Genomic DNA, 20,592 nt, shown 5'->3' with positions numbered 1-20,592 from the left:
TAAACCTCACTCACCTGGGCCTGTCTAGATGAACACGAAGATGATATTCTGGCAGGAATTAAAGAAAGGCATACACGAAGCTCTTCCTCAACACCTCTTAATCTCTCTCTGTTTTTAGTTTTAACAGCAGCCATGCTCGTAAAGCGTAGCTCACATAGATATGTTGTGGAAAATGGGAGCAATGTCAAAATGGCTCTGTTTGCCAGAATGGGGAACTCCTTGGCAGCAGTCAACCAAAGACTGTCCAAAGATAGATCAGCAAAGCTCGGCTTTAAACCACGGTCTTGTCTCAGTTCAGTTAGTTCCTCCTGCTCCTGCAAAGTCAGTTTTCTTTCCGAAAACTGCTGCTGAGCTATGTGGGTCCCTTACCCAGTCAAGGCATTCAGTGGAGACTGAGGGGAAATAAATGGGCAACTTCTCCTCAAGCGTTTTTCAAATGTTTACCTATTATTTCACACAGTGTGGCAGTTTTGATATCTCCTTGCCATTTCTGAGCGAGTGGGAACATGATAAGGTTGGCATTTTCCAGATGTTGTTGCCAGAGATGCACCTTTGAACAGAATGCATTTATTTTATCTGTGCTTGTGAGCAGGTTTTCATCTCGGCCTTGCATTCATGTGTTCAGTTCATTCAAATGCTGAAATATATCTGCCATGAAAGCCAGCCTTGCACACCACTCATCACTTGCAAGCAGCTTTGCATCATTGTACTTCTCCTCACTCAAAAACACTTTTAGCTCTTCTTGCAGCTCATACACACGGGCCAGTACTTAGCTGCGTGACAACCATCGGACCTCCGTGTGCCGCAATAAGGCAGCAATGTGCAGCAATGTATGCTCCCATTTCCTCAAACAGAGATGCAAATATGCGGCTTTTCAGAGGTCTTGTCTTGATGAAGTTTACCATGCGCACGACATCGTCCAACAAAGGAGCTAGGTCTGCCGGTAAAGTCTTGGCAACGAGTGCCTCACAGTGCAGAAAACAGTGTGTAACAATAACATCTGGATGTATCGCTTTCACTCTGCTATCGAAACCTTTGGTGCGCCCAACCATGGCTGCTGCTCCATCAGTGCAGACACTCATGCAGTTTTCCCACTTAAGTCCTGCTTGTTCAAGATATTCGGATGTAACCCGAAAAATTTCCTCTCCTGTTGTTTTTTCTGGCAGCGCCTTGCAAAATAGAACGTTTTCTCTGATGGAGTCTCCATCCACAAAACGCAGATTGGCCAAGAGTTGGGAATGTCCACTAATGTCCGTAAACTCATCAAGTTGCAATGCAAACTTCCCACTGAAGCGTATCGTCTCCAAAACCACACTTTCGATGTCTGCAGACATGTCATCAATACATCTGGCAATTGTGTAATCTGAGAGCGTGACTTTGGCTATTTCTTTAACCGCGTCAGGGCCCAGCATCTCATTCACAATGGCTTTGCAGGCAGGTAATATTAATGTCTCTGTTACAGTGTGTGGTTTTTTGGATTTGGCTATGTTCAGTATAAGCTAAGTAGCTAGCTTTGAGAGCTCTTTCAGACACCTTTCTGTTTTTTCTCATTAAAGTTACCTGTTTCTCAGCGTGTTCACGCAGGCGAACAAAATAGTCTGTGTTCTTGTTTTGAAGTGAGGGATGTTTTGTGTGGAGATGGCGTTTAAGCTTGCTTGGGACCATGGCACTGTTTGAGAACTTTTCTCCACACACCAAACATAACGGAGTCAGTGCAGTCGGATCTCCAGTGTAAGTAAATCCAAACGAAAGATAACTTTCGCTGTATTGCCTCAAGCTCACCATTTTTGCTTTCTTTTGACCACCGCTCGTACTAAGCTCTTCTGGATTAGAATTTTGTCCAGGGCCCAGTTCGGAGTTCGGAGTCCGCAGTTTTTCTTTTCAAATATTTATCCATCTTTGTTGTACGACTTGCAGCTGCCACGTACCGCGCGCATCACTAACTCTATAGTCTTAACTTAACAAGAAGATATTGCGCTACCCACTGCCCCCCCCCCAGAAATGAAAGAGTAATTACTCTTACCAGTCACTGCATTGAAAGCACAGATGCCCAACAATGATTTTATTACTTGTAGTAATTATTAAATTGTATTTTTTGGACCAATTAATTAAAATTAAATAATTTCCCATGGCACACCTGACGATCTCTCGCGGCACATAGGTGGTTGGGAAACACTGGGTTAGGATAATATAAGCATATTCGCACAGTGAAGCTGGAGGATGAACTCTAACTTATTTCTCCTCAATAAAAGTTAGTGTGATGGTCCCCGATGGGCAGAGACAAATGCAATCGGTTAGTCCCTAATATACTACGAATATATACTCATTAATATCCTTTGGATTTTTCGCTATCAAAAATTCCTGATCCTCAGCTTCACGTACCAATTTAACAATTTAAATCTTTATAAGCCTCAGAGTGTATTTTCTCACCCGTTAAAATATTTGTTGTCTGGCAAATCTAGAGTTGATGGGCTGTAGTTACATCGTAAGGTTTTAAAACTGAGCTTTAAAACGTGCTGCAGAAAAGTGCTAATATAAACCAGGAGAGGTCAGACTATTTTTAGGGACTTTTTCAGATTAAATAGAACAAGACACAAAGCATTAAAACACATTAAAAAGTCCACAGCCTTAAAGAACACAGTGTAGTTGGGACCAGGTGGCAGGGTGTATATGTCATCACTTAACATCTGGATTGCATTCACAACTTGAGTGTCCACGCTTCCCGTCTGCCTGCCCAGCCTGCAGGGTGATGACAATATAGCCTTTTACAGCTGAGGGGTAAAAACTGGTATTAGAGCAAATGCCGGTGTATTAGATCATAATTTGGAGCGTAACTGCATTAGTTTATAAAAGAAACAACAATTAATATTCAGTGATCTCGACCAAAACCTTTGTGAACTGTATCACTAGTACGAACTTCATAAAATCCACAACAGCTCATAAAAAAATATTATGTTCTGGAATATAGATAAACACAGATAAATCCAACTTGATTGACCCGAAAACAAAATATTTAAAGAATTCTTACTCACCATGATAGACACGTCATTTGTCATTACTAGGACAGTCTCGAATATCTAGTTGGGAAGAACAAGTTAATTAAGCATGGAATAGAGCCTACAGTATATTTTCCAATTAAATTCATTTTAAATTAAAAATATTTGAAAACATTGCATACTATATCCTTACAGCTCTACATTAATTATTACAGAAATTATATTTAATAAACTTCTACCTGTATCTTATATTCAAAGGCTTCACAAATAATCAGTAAACATGATCAGTGCATCTAAGAACAAACTTGTCTTCTCTGTACTTCACTCACACTTTTTTTAAACATCTATTTCTAACATCCATTGTAAGCATCTCGATTCACTATTGTATGAAAATGTTTTCCAGCTTAACCATTGGTTTACATACTTGTCTGTTATCAAAGAAAAATATCATTATCACTATCATTATTTTTAAGCAGGGTTAACAGACACATTTTATGTAACTTGTCTTTGACTATACTAAGACCGTGTTCAAATCGACACGACTGATGCTTCTCTGGGAAAAAGTCATCCACCAAAAAGAAAGACTGTCAGAGTTGAGAGCATGAGCACCTGCATTGTCGCCTGCGTCTGCCACTACTATATTATCTGTTGGTGACTGGAGACAAGTGGACTCAGCCTGGAATGAAAGAGAGAAAAATTAAAAATTACGTTTCACTTAGTGGAGCACACTGTTGCCTTGGATTTGAAACAATCAACACAACCAACCTACCTTGCATGAAGAACTCCCTTCTTCTTGGTTGTACATGCCCTCATGTTGTTGCACATTCTTAATCTTCTTCTTTACACACAAAAACACGATTAGGAGTGCTGCAGACACACATGAAAAAGTTGATAAGAACACAGTGTGCATCTCATGTTTGTGTTTTAAACTGGCATTTTCATGGGTAGAAGAAAATCCCCTAAGTGGCACTTTAAAGCTGGCTGTAAACCAGGAGAGCTTTCATATTACCAACATTGAGGTGCCCACAAGCTGCCAAAGAGAAGTTGCTCAGTGACAAAAAAAAAAATGAGACCGTGCTCAGGAGCTTCTAATGTATGTCTGACTATGATCAGCGTATTCCTAAAAAAAAGTCTTTCTTTTTAGTGAAATCATCCTGAACAAAAATGTTTTGACGTTAACCCCCCATACTCACACAAAAATATAAGCAATCTTGCAATAAGTGCTCCAATGTCAGCTGGTCCAAAACTTATTGAAGGTGGTTCTTTGCAAACATCATTTTCTTCACATTCACACACCATCAATTCCAGAGTATCATGTCCAGCTTTGTTCTGTTGGTCCATAATCACCAGGGGAATTGAATAGTTAAGATAAGGAAGCGTCTTCAAGCTAACAAGAGATACTTCCTCACCTGTGTGGGGTAAGAAAAAAGTAGGAGAGTTTGTGACTTTGTGGCTGATTTTTGAAATGTTTTTTATTATTATAGTAATAACTGTTTACATATATAAATGTACCAACCATAGTCAGGTTCTAATTTCCATTGTTGCTCTTGTGTTTCATCCCCCAAAGAAAAGTAGAAGGGTCCACTGAAAGGATAAGCATCTAGGTCCTTTGCACGCACCTTGACCTTGTTAACCTTGTTTCCACATATGACAGCGCTGATGTTGACCAGTTTAGGAGTATTGTCATTGATGTCCGCAAGGTGGATCTTGACAGTGCATGTGCTTGTGGCTGGAGGCTGACCTTTGAAACCACAGCAAAACAGAAAAAATTGCTTTGTTATTCCAAAGATTTCTTTAAGACATTATCCAGTTTATTTTAACTATAGTAGAGCTTCTGTGTACCATCGTCTATGGCAGCTATGACGACTGTGTAAACATTCTCGTCATCAACAAATCGTGACTCTCTGTCCATCCTCTTAGTTGATTTGATTTCTCCTGTTTTACTATCAATGGCCACCCAGTCAGCTGGATCTGTTAGGAGCACATACCTAAAGAGTAATCAGAGAGTGGTGCAGAACATATTAGATGAAAATACTGAGTTGTAGCTTGTGGAAACCAAAACTGTAGCTTTTTGTGTACTGCAGTGCAAAAGGCGTTACTCCCTCAGTAGTCATTTCTAACTTAATCTTGTTATGCTTCTCTGTGACACCTACTGGCCTTGCAGTGGTAAGGCCACTGTTGTATAGGCTTATTTTCTGGTAATCTATACGACCAGGTGTCGATAAAGACATGATTAGATTAGCTTGGGATAGCTACCATTTCTTGTTGCTTATCACGCTTTGCAGGATCTGTTTTTTCTTTTATTTTTAAGAAGAAATGAAAAGGTTTAAATAAAACCCTTGTCAGTCTCCATTTTATGTTGTAGCTTACAGGCAGAATGGAAAATCTTGGATTCACATTAGACTCAATCAATGAAATTATCATGAACTACAGTACAGTATAGCTCAAATTAAGTCAACTGACCCAACCTTTATATCAAGAAATGTTATTGCTGAAGGGACTTGGGCCACTTGAGGTTTATTCTATAAACATGGCAGATTTAGTCATAATTTAGTAATTATTATCAATTATCTATCAATTACTCCACTGATTAATTGAGTAAACAGATAAGATATGTTTATAAATGACCAAAAATCAATATTAAAATGAGACAAAAAAACTTTTAAAGTTTAACCGCATACAACATCTGTCAAAAAACGTAACCCTTTCATTTTAATTAAGTGTGTTCATGTGTATGTTTCTATATCAGTGTGTGTCTGCATGTTTTAGTGTGCAGGTGAATGAATGAGTTTGTGTCTGTATGAGGTGGCTACGATGAAGAAAGCGAGCACATCAGCATTCTGAAGTTTACCATGTCCCTAGATACAAAATTATGTGCTGCTTAAAACAAGACATTATGTAGACTTTTATAATGCCCGTTAAAAAAAAAAACCTCATATATCATTATTTTTAAATATCAATGTGGGTTTATTCATAAGTTATTCTATTTCACTTTTATCTGAAAAATGATGTTACTCAAGCCTTGAAATATGATGTAGTACACCTTATGTCCCCCTTTAAACTCGGCCATGTTTCCTGCAGGTATCACTGCGATAGAAAGTGGGAGATTTGTCAGCCTTCAGCAAGCTGCCTAATTTAGTAATTGTATCAGACTAAATTGACAGTTTATCGGTATGTAACTTCTGTTGCTTTACTGTACTTTCTTGCTGTATAAGAAAACAGTGGTGGATGGAACAGCAACAAAGTTCCTTTTTCTTCATGTTAGAGTTTTTTGATCAGTCGGTTGAATGAAGGACTCCCGCTAGCTTTTTTCCAGTAAAGGTTTTAATGGTGATTACAGGAACAGCACTACTAAAAACACATTTTCTTTCACTCTACCTGAGGTCTTAATAGCTCCACCTCTTTTCTCTTTTGCCGTGTGTGTAGACAGACTCCACGTTAAACTATGGCATCTACATCACTGCTGCTGTTGTGTTACCATTTTTTTGTTGAAAAACTGGGGGCTGCGCTGGCTTAATGTTGTTATACTTTTATTGACGTCTGCTTCTAGATATGTTTCTACTGCAAGTCTATTCTTAGGCGCAAATGTGGGTGAAGCACTCAGGTTTACATGGGGACAACTGAGCGCTACATAGCCGTGTGTTAAACGAAGTATCAAAGAAAAAATTTGTGTTGAGAATTTTTTATAATTGAGTTATTCGAATGACTCAAAGAATCATTGCAGCCCTTATATATTTATGTCAATCAAAATAAGCTTTGTAGAAAGGTTGTAGACACCCTACCTGGTAACATTAGAGTCAACATCAATAACCTTTGGCTTGAACAGCACCTTTCCAGGCTCTGCTTCCTCCTTCAAGTATGTGTCATCTATAGCTTTTTCAAACTCTGGTGGATTGTTGGTATCAATCATTTTTATAGTGACATTGGCTCTGTCTGTAGGTGGATTTGTGCCAGCACAAACAAATATGTCTTCAATGTTTTTTACTCCAATCTGCAGGTTTGTTGAAGTTTTGTGTTTAAATTTTTTTTTCTGAAAAACACAACACGTACACACACAAACAACTTTTATTACATATTGATATAGCTTTTGTGATAAAACATTAGTGGACTAGTTCTTCCCTGAGTTAAATAATCAAGTTTTTAATCCAAGTGAAAAAAGCAGAATTACCCTGACAATACTCAGGACACCCTCATTTGTTTCTGGATCAGTTTCAATTTTGTAGATTCCTTCTTCATTCCCTGCAATGAAGAAGTATTTGGCACGCCATGCATCAGTGTTGGGAGTGTCTTTATCCTCCACAGCAACTCTCAAAACATTAGCAATGGTCTCCATTTCTATTGCTTCACCGTTGTACTAAAAAGGGAGAAACATTTCAAAAGTTTAATATGTGCGTCTCTTAAAAAGCACTTTTAGTAAGTAAAATAATTGGTACCTGTCTCTCCTTAAATCTTGGTTGGTGAGTGTTTGCATCGATAATGTTCAGGTTAACAACAGCAGTAGAGGACAGAGTCTTTGGCTTTGTTCCACGATCTTTTGCTTGTAAGATGATTTTATACTTTTTTGCTTTCTGAAACATATAATAAATATTTGAGATATTTGAAAATTCAGCATGTTTATTTGCATGTACATTAACTTTTTAAAGATTTAGCAAGAATATCGCAATAAATCTCACATCATAGTCAAAGCATCCTTTTAAGGTGAGTTTGGCCAGTCCTCCTTCAAGCTGCTGCACAGCAATTTTGGGCTCTGCTGGACTCTGTGAAACCATCGTGATGTAGAATTGAGAGTTGGGTGTGTTTTCCTGATCTATATCTGTGACCACCAGGGTAACTGGCAAAAACCCTTTAAAAAGTTGGGTAAAGAGAGCAAAGGAGAGTTGGAGAGTAAATGTGGTATAAAGAAAATGATTTCAGTCAGAAAAAGAAAACTAAAGAAGTATGCAGTATGACTATAGTAAGATGAAACTTACTATATCATTTCAAACCAAAGATGAGACTTTGGTTTGAAATGATCCTATATTCTCTAAGAGTCTTAATATCAATTTTTTTTTGTTTGTTTGAAATAGGAAATGTGCACACTATGAGTTATTTACAAAACCATATACTCACTTTCTTGTATATTTTCCTTTACATCAACTGTTACTTCAGGAAGAGAGAACTTGGGTGGATTATCATTTATGTCTCGTATTAAAACATCAAATGCTAGTTCCTTGTGTAGTTTTTCACCCGTATTTCTGTCCAAGACATCAGCATTGATCTGTAGATAAAAAAAAACCCCACTCAAATAAAACATTTTGCATCACTTAAAAAGCATCAATATTAATTGTATTTATTATTATAGGAATTTATGTTTCAGTATTAGCTCACATGGTAAAGTGGCTTTTCCTCCCTGTCCACTTTTTTATGTGCATAGACGGCTCCAGTGTTTTCATTGACCGTAAAGACATCCGGCACACCTTCACCACTTAAAAGGAACCTAAAGTCTTTCCCCTCAATCTTGTCATTATATATCTAGTCAAGATACAATCAGGCTGTTAGTTTTTGCATATTAGATTTTTCCATAGTGACCTGTCATATCATTTTTCATTATCAGTTTGATATTTCATATCATTTTCTTACCTGTGAAATCTCTATGGGGTACCGTGCATCCTTTTCTTCTTCTAATTCAATTGTAGATGAGCCCCATCTTCTTTTTGCACGCACCAGGAGATCCTGATTAGGCCAAAATATGGAACAAACTTTACAACAGCTTTATTTTCTACAGAAAGCTCATTATTATTTCAGAAATTTAAAAACAAAATAAAAATAACATTTACTTGTTTAGAATTTCTGTTGTGTTTGCTACCATAAGAATCTGCCATGGCTTCAAAGGGGACCTATATCCAACAGGAAAATATAATGCAAGAGTCATATTTACTATCATAAAGATGATTTAAAAACTATTTTAAACTTAATAAAATTCCTACTTAATTTCTAGATGCCTCTTTACTTCTTAAATTCAATTCATTTTTATTTGTATAGTTCAAGGCAACAATCATGAGGCAACAATTCACAACAGTTGTTGCCTCAAGGCGCTTCTTAATACAATAATAAAAAGAAACCCCAACAATCACACAGTTTCTCACTGGTCATTTATATAAGGTCTTAATTTATTATTATTAATAATGATAATGAAACTTTTTATTGTAGGTGCCTTTCAACATGCTCAAGATGACATTAAGCAGAGTAGTTAAAAACATTCTAATAACAATAAAAAAGTGTAAATGTCATTGCTACTGGATCTCTTTGCAAACAAAAGAAGACAGTTTATTTACAACGAGGAACGCCTCAGTGCTATATATATGTACAGTGAGTTGGGAGGGTGATCCAGGGCTCCTGGGAGAGGGGGTAATTCACACACGCTTCCTCTTCAGCACAGTCACCGCCACAGCTCCTCCGCACTCACTCACTCCTCTTCAGCCGCACTTGCTCCAAAACCCAACTCACGCCGCCACACACGTTACAGCGGTGAACTGCTCTGTGTAGTGATGGTAAATTCGATTCTTTTTACTGAATCGAGTTTTAATGAGTCACTCACCAAAGTGAATCGGGTTTCTTGAGTCATTTGAGTCACTGAGTCAGTTGACCAGAGAGTGCAAAAATGTATATTTTCACTCAAACTTAATTTGTTTATCTTTTAATGTAAATCCTACTGCTAAGATGAGTGATTGTAAAAGAAAACAACTATTTTCTTTAGAGCAAAAAAGAGCAAAAAAATTCTAAAGGGAACATTTATTTATTTTTATTTTTATTTTATTGGTATTTTCCTTAAATGTGTCAAATATATATTTTCTCATCTAAATGTCCACTGAGCTGTGAGCCAGGGGCGGTAAAGTGCCTTAACATGGTTGCCAACCAAGAAGAAGAAGAAGAAGCTGCGAGCCAGGAGGGAGGGGGTGAGTGAGTGAGTGATTCGTAACAGGAAGGGAGGGGGTGAGTGAGTGAGTCAGTGATTCGTTCAACTCGTTTGAGCTGTGAGCCAGGAGGGAGGGGGTGAGTGATTCGCCTTACGCTATGATTCAGCACAGCAAGAAGGGGGTGAGTGATTCAGTGATTCGTTCAACTCGTTTGAGCTGTGAGCCAGGAGGAAGGGGGTTAGTGAGTCCTGAGTGATTCGCTTATGCTATGATTCAGCACAGCAAGGGAGGAGTGAGTAGCTCAAATGTGCTGTTAGCATGCTAGCTAAGCGATGCTACTGTGAACCGAGGAGCTATTGTCTTGATGTGAGCTTCTACTCAGGGTTTTTTCTTCCAGTTCAGAGCAGGAATGTTTTTGTTAATAAACTGGCTGTTGTTTTTTTTCCCCACAATTTTAATTATAAGCTAGATATATTTCTACTAATGGAATTAGTTTGCTAACAGCAACAGGGATGAGTCAGTGAGTCAGTTGCGCTTGTGAATCATGATTCACGAGTCAGTAAAGTGATTCTCGAGTATTGAACGATTCGTTCACGAATCGAACATCACTAGCTCTGTGCCACTGCCTTAAATAGCAGCTAGGGAAATCAGCCAGATCAGCAGCAGGTGGTGACAGTCACACAGGTGCATGGGCCAAGAGGAGGAGAAAAACAAAAACAAAACCTGTAGCCAGCGTGAGCCAGCCAGAGAGATACGGGGACCATGATAGTCAATAAAATCAATCAAACATTTATATAGTTTAAAATGATTAAAAACAGAGGATCTGTAAGATTTGTAAGCAATCAAAGTGAGTATGCTAGTTTAAAGAAGTGAATTTTGACATGGGATGTGAAAGTGAAAAGCATCAGTGTAACAGACATCTGGTCAGAGGGAGCTTCTGGGGCCAGGAGCAGAGCAACTAAAAGCACAAACCTCATAGTGGTCAAGCTGGCAGGAGGCACAGTGAAATGAAGAGTGTAAGACCTGAGAGTGCAAATGGGTGTGATGTTGTTCAGAGGAGCTGTCGATTTGTCAATGCATTATTGCACTAAATATTGTGGAGCGAGAGGCTTTTACCAAGAAAGTAGGAAGAGAGTCTAATTGACAGATCAGATATTTCAACAGAGCGAATTTTCAAACACGAAATTGATTGAGCATAAGGGGCTGAGGGAACTGGTAGAGAAAGTGTTAGTGATCAGTTGAGTGTTAATTTTGTCTACTTTAAATTCAAACATTAAAAATGACATTTTAGAATTACTGATTCAGTAAAAGGACTAGATGTTACAATCCCTGGTAATGAGATTCCTCAAATGGAGAAAGTCTTAAGGGATGGCTGCTATGAGGAAAGGCGGCCCAGAAACTTTAGCAGCGGGACACATCGTTGTGTGCTTCGACTTCACAGGGTGTTTCGGTCTTTTATCACAAGCTATTCTGCCATTTTTTGTTTCTTTTTACCTTCCTTGGTTAGGTTTAGAGATCTGATCTAAATTATAATATTAAAATTTGGGACACATCATCAGTAGTGGACCTTGGATTCATTGGGTGTTTCGGCCATTATCACTAGAAACCCTCATCCAAGGATGAGAGTTGATCAGGCCCCAGAGTGTGTCACTGGTTTACGTTAGATTGTTATTTCTCTTCTACTTTCTTCCATTTAGTTTTCTACAATTTATTTTCTTCTATCAATTCAAAATGAGAATACTTACCTCTTTAATATTTAAGGAGCCTCACTTCTTCAAAGGGATAGAAAAGGTGATAGAGAAAAGAAAGACAAAAGAGACAACATAGGAGAAAGGATAGCTGGAAGGGGGGCGCCTAATCTGGCATCCCACACCTCCCCGTCGGCAGTTGAGCACAGATGAGGAAGAGGATAGTTGGAGAGTTGGTTGACCCTTGTGCTCCCTTAATCTGATTAGACCTGAGCAGTGAGTAGGGTTTGTTAAAGAGAGACTATCCTTGGTTTGTTAAAGAGAGACTGTAATGAAAAATATAGATATATACACTTGTGTACATATATGTACACTTCTTTGTGATCAGCAAGTCCAGTTGTTCCAAGTTCCAAGAAATGGCTGAGTTGGTGTAGTTCAAAGACATCCAGCGGGGCAGACCCAAGCCCTGAAGGTTGGAGGGGCCCAACAAAAATGACTACTAAGCAGACCCCTGTACTTCATTATATTGGATGCTCTTATTAATGCCATTATAATAAAATGGTCATATTACAAAGGACATATGGGAAACATTATTTGTATTACCTGACGTTTCTCTATGTCATTTGTGCAAAATGCAAAAGCTTATGCTGAGGATGCTGTCAATACAACTCGAAAAAACATTTTAATTAATGTCTTTGATAATGTTAAATGAAATGACACCTGGCAGATTGTTTTGGAAAGTTAAGTTCACAATAAATAATGTGGTCAGAAATGTGGTGATCAAAGCCAGTGAAATGAATAGAAGTGGCACTAGCACCAACAGCAAAATAAGTACAGAGCTACAGCCCAGAGCTATCCAAGCAGTATGTAACGTCTCATGTGAGACCAGTTGATATTATCCATATGTACATCAAGATATCCAGCAATCATATGTTAGGGAACAGTTGGTAAAGATGGACAAGAAACGCAGCAATGTCATTTAGAAAAACTTTTTTTTTTCGCTTAGTATGGGTACAACGGCTGAGTTGTAGAGCAGTTAATTCAGTTGAGTTATAGGCACTAAAACAGGCAAGACTAGGGGTGGGCTGATCAATACAAATATTGATCTTATCGATACCAATGCTGGTACTAGTATTGGATTAATAGTTTATCTGTCGTCACACTTCACACTCTGCTATCCCTCATCTCTCTCCCCATGCACTGTATTCGCTGTTTGTTTACGCTACAAATAAACTTCTGTCAAATTATACACCTGGAATTTCAACAAAGCATTACCTCTGTTAATTGGATGATTTAAAAAAAATGTATTAAAAAAAGATATTTTTTCACAGTGAAAGGCCTGCATTTCTGATGATACGTTGGTGTAAAAGAACCTATGGAAATGACAGCTTACACATCTGGAAAGCCACCAGCAGTGCTGAAAGTTATATACAGGTTGTAGGCCATCCAGATGGCATCTTTTTCAGGGAAAGCCTTGCTTATTTCTGCATAGTGCATCAATTACAACAGCATGGCTTTGTAGTAGAAGAGTTGAACAGGTCTATCTGCAGTCCAAACCATTTATCAATTGAAATCATTAAGAACATTATGACAAAAAAACAAAAAATATGACAAAGAAGACCCGGGACTGTTGAGCAGCTAGAATCCTATATCATATAAAAGTGTAACACTTAATATTATTCTACTTTGAATAAAATACAGGTTTTTGAAATTTGCACATCACTGCATTCTTTTTCTTAATTTCCATTTTATACATCCTAACATTATAAATGAAAACTGGGAACTGAGTTAGTCTTTTAGTGAATATAAACTATAACCATGTAGTGAAGTTAATCACTATGCTTATCTTCATCATATACATCATCTGACCACCACCAGGCAAACATGGGGTTAGTATCTTGCCCAAGGATATTTGGCATGCAACCTGGAGCAGCCTGGGATCGAACCACCGACCTTCTGGTTAGTGGCTGACCTGCTCTGCCACCTGAGCTACAGCCACCCCGGTGCAGTGTGTTACATATAGTTCACAATATGTAACACACTGCATAGAGTTCTGCTTGCTTTTTTCATCTGTCTACCTTCATCTGTGCTTAAAGCTGTTCTATGCAGTTTGATGCAACATTAAATATAATTAGATATAATACAAATAAATATTATTGAAAAAAACTGTCAGCCACTATTATGTTATGTTAGAATGTCATGCCTACCAACAGAAACAGGGTAATAATCCTCATCTTGTTCCACACTCCTTGATATGCTCTGTCAAAGTGCTCTGAGCATCAGAGACAGCTTAACTAGGAGAGTAAAGAAGACCTGCCCACAATTGCTGCATAGTAGATTAGATTGGCTGACTTTCCAGTTTACACAGGTCTGTTTATTCATGCGTGCAATTTGTCCAAATAATTTTTGCACGTACACTTTGTGTAAGATAAGACCAGTTTAAAATTAAAAGTGAAGTGAGAGTGAATGAGTGACTCTCATTTATTTGTGATCAGAAGTTTCCATGCGTAGGGAAACTTGTGATACGTGTACAGCCATCTTTTCAGCATGGTTGCAGAACATCATCAAGCTTGATTTCGTGACTTGGGCAAAGATAAGATGACCCACATAATTACAGCTACATCACAGCATAATAACCACTGTAGATAAAATTTCTGCAACATCTTGAAAGTTTCTGTTTGACCAGAACCCAGGAGTAGAAGGGAGATTATGATCAAACAACCACAAAGTGTGTGGATGTCACTACAGCACATATCAAGAGACCAGATGGCGTGTGTGTCTGTGTGATCACAATCATACATGTATCTTTTGCTCTTGTGATCATCACGCATTGTGTCAGTAAAAATGTCATGGTCTGGGTCTTTTAACCCAGCATTTTGAGTTGTGGACATTTATGTTATTTAGTATTTTGAATTTAACCCTCTACTGCATAGCGTTGCCCTGAGGCAACAAACCACATTTTCATGCCTTACACTGGCCCTTCAAAAAGAATCCTTTTTTTTTTTTTTCAAATAATGCTCTTTCCAATAAAATGATGAGTTGAAAGTGGTGTGACTTTCATATGGGGGGGGGACCCCTTTCTGCAAGCCGCACTACATGAGAGACATCTCCATTAGGAGGTAAGATAAAGATCACAATTTTACATGTTTATAGTGAAAGAAATGTATATTAAAAAAATAGTTGTATGTGCATGAATATGTTAAGAAGCATATATGATTGTCTCTTCTACTTTTTAAAATTTATTTATACAGTAAAACTGTTTATTTTCATTCGTTGCCTCAAGGCAACACTGTGCAGTTAGCCTTATTTTTTTCAGGCAATAATCAGCATTACCATATGTATGTAGAGATGTGTTTGTGTGCATTTATATGATCAGAGTCAATGTTTTTTACTTTACAATCTACTGATAATTACAGGACATGGACGTAAAAACCTTTTATGGAAGGAAACCAAGGGAATGTGCACTTTTTGTCCTCAGAAAGTGAGGACAGTGAGCTTTCAGGGAGTGACAGTGAAGTGGAGGAGTGGATCCCTGAATCAGGTTTGAGGGACACTTTGGAGCTCAGGGGTCAGTTGGTAAAGTAATTGTGTCTGTTAGTGTGTGTGTGTGTGTGTGTGTGGTCGTGTATTACTTATTGTTGTGGGGACACAAATTTGTTTACACACATTGTGAGGTCTCGCCTACTTTATGGGGACAAATTGCAAGGTAAATCATTAAATTTTATGGTGAAGGCTTGAGTCAGGGTTACGGTAAGGTTAGGTTTAGGATAAGGTCAGGGTTACGGTTAGGTTCAGGCAGGGACTTGTGATGGGAAGGGTCAGGATAAGTCTCCAGGAAATGAATGTAAGTTAATGTAATGTTCCCAAAAGTGATGGAAACACAACATGTGTGTGTGTGTGTGTGTGTGTGTGTGTGTGTGTGTGTGTGTGTGTGTGTGTGCGCGCGTGCGCGTGCATGGGGTTGCGGTCAAATGTTGGATGCATTTTGGTGTTTTATTGTTCTGTGAAATGTTTACATTGAATATTTGTTGTTTATTTATTTGTTCATCCTTGTTGTGCTAATAAAACTTATTATAGAATAACTTTGTTTGACTACCCTTGTCGCAAAGTGTTGCCTTGAAGCAACAAACCAATATCTGTTGGTTGTCAAATTTTATGATTGATATATTATTAGGGACCCTAAAGCTCCCCCAAAATAGGGAGAAATATTTTTTCCCCCAAAATTAAAAAGTCATGCAGTAGAGGGCTAAGTTATTATTTCAAGTTCTTGGTTACAGTTTTGAATTTTTTTTACTGTATTTTTATTTTTTGCAGATATTCACGCTTTGCTTCTATACCCTCAGGCTATCCTTAGTTTTAGCTTTGCTATCTAGTTTGGTTCTTGAATTTCAGTTTGTTCTGCCTCATTTTAAGTCTCCGTCTCTGTGTTATGTGTTTTCATGTTTCAGTTCATTCCTGTTTTCTTTTGGTAGTCTGTCTTTTGTGCCTAATATTCAGTTTTACTAACTTTTAATTTTGTTTTACTGCCATTAGTACTCAAAATAAATTAAAAAAACACTTTTTTTCAATACATGAAAAAAACAAAAACATGCTAGACGTCTCTACTGATATGGACAGGGAAATGAAAGCAAGTTATATCATTTAATGGAAATGAAAATGATCAACCTAAAGAGGGCTGAATTCAAAGACACCCCCAAATTTAAAGTGAACAAATTGTGCACCCTGCTAATCCTTTTTGCTAGAATTTTGCTAGTAACATTCTTGTTTTGGGGGTTTTCTCATTGTTGCCCCTTAAGTGAACCTATTGTTAATTTAGTTGATTAATTTAATTAACACCATAACAACCCCTTTTGCTATTTATCTGACCAGATCAATATCCTGTTTGATGGTGCTTTATGCTATACTTTGATTAAAAATTAAAATTCCTTTAATTTTTTGAACAGTGTATTAATGTTTCATATTTTATCTCTCAAAAGATGTAAGCTATACAGAATCAAAACCAAACCAAAACCACCAAAGCTAAATGAGGTTATGCTGAAAAAAGATCCATAGTCAAAATGAAATTAAGCATATATTTTAACTTATTAATAGATTTCTAAAATCATCATTTGCTTTCAACTCATAAGTATAAGGCTTTGCTATATTTTCTAATGTTTTGCTGAGTAAAAGCAGTAGTGGTATAATTAACTTAATATTTTAACATCAAAATATTGAACAAAGATGAAAAATTAAAGGAGAGGCTGGTTTGTTTCAGACTGTTTACCAGAGTTTCAATAGTTTTAATGTTTGTTACAAACAGAGATAAACAGCTTCCACACAGACAGCCTTTTTTTAACCAGACAGCTTTGGTTAAACCCAGTTTTGTTTTGTGGGCACCATCCCTGTTATCAGTATGTCAGCTGCATTTCAGTGAATTTGCGTCAGTACTGATATACTAGTATATCAGTCTTTTTTCAGTCTTCTCAATCTTCTCTTCTTCAGTTAACACTAGTAATGAATTGTTGATCCCTTTTTTAATTGATTCAAATGTTTTACTTTACCGTTACTGTCCACACATATGTGGAGAAAGGCATAATCCTGTTTAATAATAATTTAAACTCAGCGGAGGAGCTGAAAGAGTCCTACCTGTTGCTCTTAAGGTTTAATGCTCTTAATAAGAATACAGTAACAGAGGTCTATACAGTTAGTGACTGTGATTTTTTTTAATGAGCATTCAAGTACAACTGAAATTTTTTGGTCAGAGTAAATTAACTCATCTGCATGGACACCAGCATGGACACCAGCCTTTTTTTCTGATATCTAGCTTTTTCCTTAGCCAACTAACTGAGGATGTTTATTTACTAATTAGTTTCAAACACACATTTAACGTACCAAAAAAGTATGGTAAGCTCATTTATGTTGCTTAGTCCAATTTACTGTAGAACAAATGAAGCTTTTGTAGAAGTTGAATAAGGAAGATCTGTAGTCACACATCTGTCTGCTTCCCGGGTGTTTGGTGGCTCATCTAACCTTTACATCGCTTCCACTTTCCCATGATATAAAGCTTATTGCAGCATCAGAGGTGTAGTCCGACACTCTTTCTTTCCAACTTCTTCAGGTCAGTCAGTCTTCACGCCGCATACTTGAAATCTCACTGCTCACCTGTAATTTTCCTTGTAAATAACTTCATGCAATTGTGCTCATGTCTTTGTCATTTTCTTGCTACTAGTTACATTTGTCAATCACTTCGATTGTACACAGTGTCGTCTACGATCCCGTCATGATACCAATCCTGGAAGCTCTCCTCTATAATAAAAGGAGTGGGGTTCCTGCATTGCATTACGTATGGCTGCTTCCTATCTTCCTTTCTGCAAATTGTTGCTGTCAGTAATTCCAATCCAGCATATAGCCTATAGTGCAATTACAGGAGCATGTTTCAGTTTTTACATGTGCAAGCCTTTACCTTACCTACCTTCCATGCTGCTGCATCAGCAACAGCATGCAAATCTCTCCTGGGCTTATTGATACTATTTTCAACTTTTCATTACATTGTGTTAAAAGTTGTTAATATGTCTATCAATAAATGTAAATATTTTTGTAACATTTCAGGTATCATTCAACATTTTAAAAACTTATTCTGCTTTCCAGTCTTTGCACAACAAAACTCCCTCCTATGGACAACACAATAAATGTATGTGTGTGTGCGTACATGTGCACAAAATGCATAATATCTCACAAATATTTTTAATTTCAAATACAAATACAAATTATTCAAAATATCTTCACACAGAAGAATGTGATACTTTGAATAGCATTTTATTTTTAATAAAAATCTCTGTTTTCATTGTTCACATGTAAACGCAGAAACTGAGTTTTTGAAAAATCTGTTTCTGTTGTGTCATGGTCCTGAGTCTGTGACTCAACGGTTTTGGTTATTACTATCCTGTGTCTAAAGTTAATTCTTGTTTTCATGTTCTTTGGGATTGAGTTTTGGTTATATTTTGTGCTCCTTATGTTCTATGTCTCCGTTTCTCCTGAGTCTGCATCTGTAAGTTCTGTCTGTGCGTTTCCTGTTTTACTTTGAAGGTCAGAGTCTCGGGTTAATGTATTCTGTTTTGCTTCCCTCAGTCATCGTCAGGTTTGATTGCTCTCAGCCGTGCTCCCCTTGTGTGTCTCATTTCCTTGTTAATACCTATTGTATTTAAGCCCTGTGTTCTCCATGCTTAGTGTTGCGTCATAAATGTCTCATCCCTGAAGCTGTGTGACTTTCCCTGTGTTTCCTCGGTCCTCAGTTTATCATTCCCAGTCTAGTGTTATGTTCTGTATTATTGTTAAGCCTGCAATAAAGCAATGATTTTTGAGTTCAGTTTTGCTTCCGTGAGTTTTGCGTTTGGGTCCTCACCTGCCTGCATACAGCCAGTTCATGACATGTTGACATGTGAACTAAAATAATCTGTAATACACAATCTTCACCTGCAGGTGCCAATATTAACAAATGAGGGATTGTGAGTTGCTGTGAAGTATGCTGACATACTTTCAGTGAATTAGAGTTTTTATGTTGAAAGCAAAATGTTTCTCTTTTTAGAAACGTCAGCCACCATAAGAGTTACTCTTAGTCCCCAAAGTCAGGCTGTACAGGACACTCCTGAGTTGGAGTGCCTTCAGTTATAAATCTAAACATATAAATCTAAGCCTGTTGAGCTGTGCAACTTGAAGAATATACTGAGAACTTCATAGAAAAACTACACCATCAGTGTAGTGTTTCTGGAGGTAAAAATGAATGCCACTGAAGCTTTAATTTTACTGTTAACCTCAAAGGAATATTCAAATTTGGTAACAAGCAAAGTTAAGTTGCCAGAACTCCTGAAAAGTCAACAATATTCTGTCCTTGCAACGGGTTTCCATTTTCACACCTACTGTAAGTAGATATCGCACACTATGAACTTTTCCTTTTTTTTTTCTTTTTTTTTCTTTTTTTTAAACCTGTCCCGTTTGGATCTTTTGCCATTAGAATTATTGTCTAAAGGCGAAGAAAGATGCCCAACGGATTTACTTTACCAAATGGACCATCCCAGCCTTGCCGTAATGGTCTATTTGATTCACCTTCTATTGTTTATTTTATTTTTACTTGTTGTATGCGGGACAGACTTTACTGGGGGAAAGAAAGGGGAGAAAGAAAGAGGGAAAGAAAAAGAGCTGGGAAGAAGGACGGGGAAAAAGGGCAAAAAAACAAAAACCAACAGAATAAGCAGACAAAAAAAATACATATTGACCACCTGGATCACCTGTTGAGAAAGAAAAAAGAAAACAAGCAGAACAAAACAAGAGTAATAGAATAAACAACATCACAATGATATATGGGAATATGGCAGTAAATATTAAATATTAAACATTATTGTGCAGCACGTAAGATTGACAGCGCACAGTGTGCTTTGAGGTAGGAGCCAAAAAGGGTGTAGTTTGTGTGTGTGATCACCCGTGTGTACACCTGTGGACATGGACGCGCTTGATTTTTTTAAAAGGTTCTGTAGAATTAAAGAAATTAGTTTACTGCTGAACTGTATATAACCAGCATCCTTATCATTACATTAATTATCATTTCATCAAAGCATTTATTGAAGCTGTCGGCATGATGTTATAATTTGTATTACAGGGGTTATCATAATCAAATATTAACATGTTTATGACAGGTGCAGTTATAACCACTTTAAATCGTTGAGGTAAATCTATCATCTTAAAAGCTTATAGTTACAGGTGACACAAGGAGGACAAGTCCATGGGGACCTCAAAGGCCTGAGATCATCACCATATTTGGATGGATGCCAGAAAGGGGAACTTCTGTGTCTGCAGTTATCTCTTAAAATACATGAATGCTCTGTACATGCAAATTATGTGACTGTAAACGCAAGAGGGGGCGTTACAATACCCTGATGTTATAAAAGCAATCTAGAGTGTATTTTGGGTAGAGATGTACAACTGATGTTTTGCAGTTTACACCTCTCCACGCTGCGTGCATTCATTAAAATCAATTGT

General features: G+C 37.5%; 1 protein-coding gene across 1 annotated transcript; it reads right to left on the bottom strand.

The window, feature by feature from the left end:
• Positions 1 to 749: 749 nt before the first annotated feature.
• LOC134619238 (cadherin-like protein 26) lies at positions 750 to 8,857 on the bottom strand. The gene is made up of 14 exons (XM_063465009.1): positions 8,813 to 8,857; positions 8,616 to 8,708; positions 8,364 to 8,507; positions 8,106 to 8,253; positions 7,670 to 7,839; positions 7,430 to 7,564; positions 7,165 to 7,350; positions 6,779 to 7,026; positions 4,839 to 4,984; positions 4,513 to 4,737; positions 4,190 to 4,405; positions 3,766 to 3,863; positions 3,606 to 3,672; positions 750 to 1,426 (listed from the first exon to the last, which is right to left on the bottom strand). Exons 1-14 carry the CDS (start codon positions 8,855 to 8,857, stop codon positions 750 to 752), a joined length of 2,598 nt encoding a protein of 865 aa, XP_063321079.1.
• Positions 8,858 to 20,592: the final 11,735 nt, after the last annotated feature.

This window comes from Pelmatolapia mariae, linkage group LG20 (assembly GCF_036321145.2).
Source record: "Pelmatolapia mariae isolate MD_Pm_ZW linkage group LG20, Pm_UMD_F_2, whole genome shotgun sequence".
In the NCBI taxonomy this organism is placed as follows: domain Eukaryota; kingdom Metazoa; phylum Chordata; class Actinopteri; order Cichliformes; family Cichlidae; genus Pelmatolapia; species Pelmatolapia mariae.
The sequence above is the reverse complement of the archived record's forward strand: the minus strand, read 5'-3'. Positions and strand labels throughout refer to the sequence as shown.

What these genes read in the sequence shown, in the direction of transcription:
- LOC134619238 (XM_063465009.1), bottom strand. Translation starts at nt 8,857, where the DNA reads ATGGCAGATTCTTATGGTAGCAAACACAACAGAAATTCTAAACAA. An exon ending in AGGAAAAGCCACTTTACCAT is followed by an intron (nt 8,254 to 8,363) that starts GTGAGCTAATAC and finishes TTTTATCTACAG; the next exon opens with ATCAATGCTGATGTCTTGGA. An exon ending in AAGGATGCTTTGACTATGAT is followed by an intron (nt 7,565 to 7,669) that starts GTGAGATTTATT and finishes TATATGTTTCAG; the next exon opens with AAAGCAAAAAAGTATAAAAT.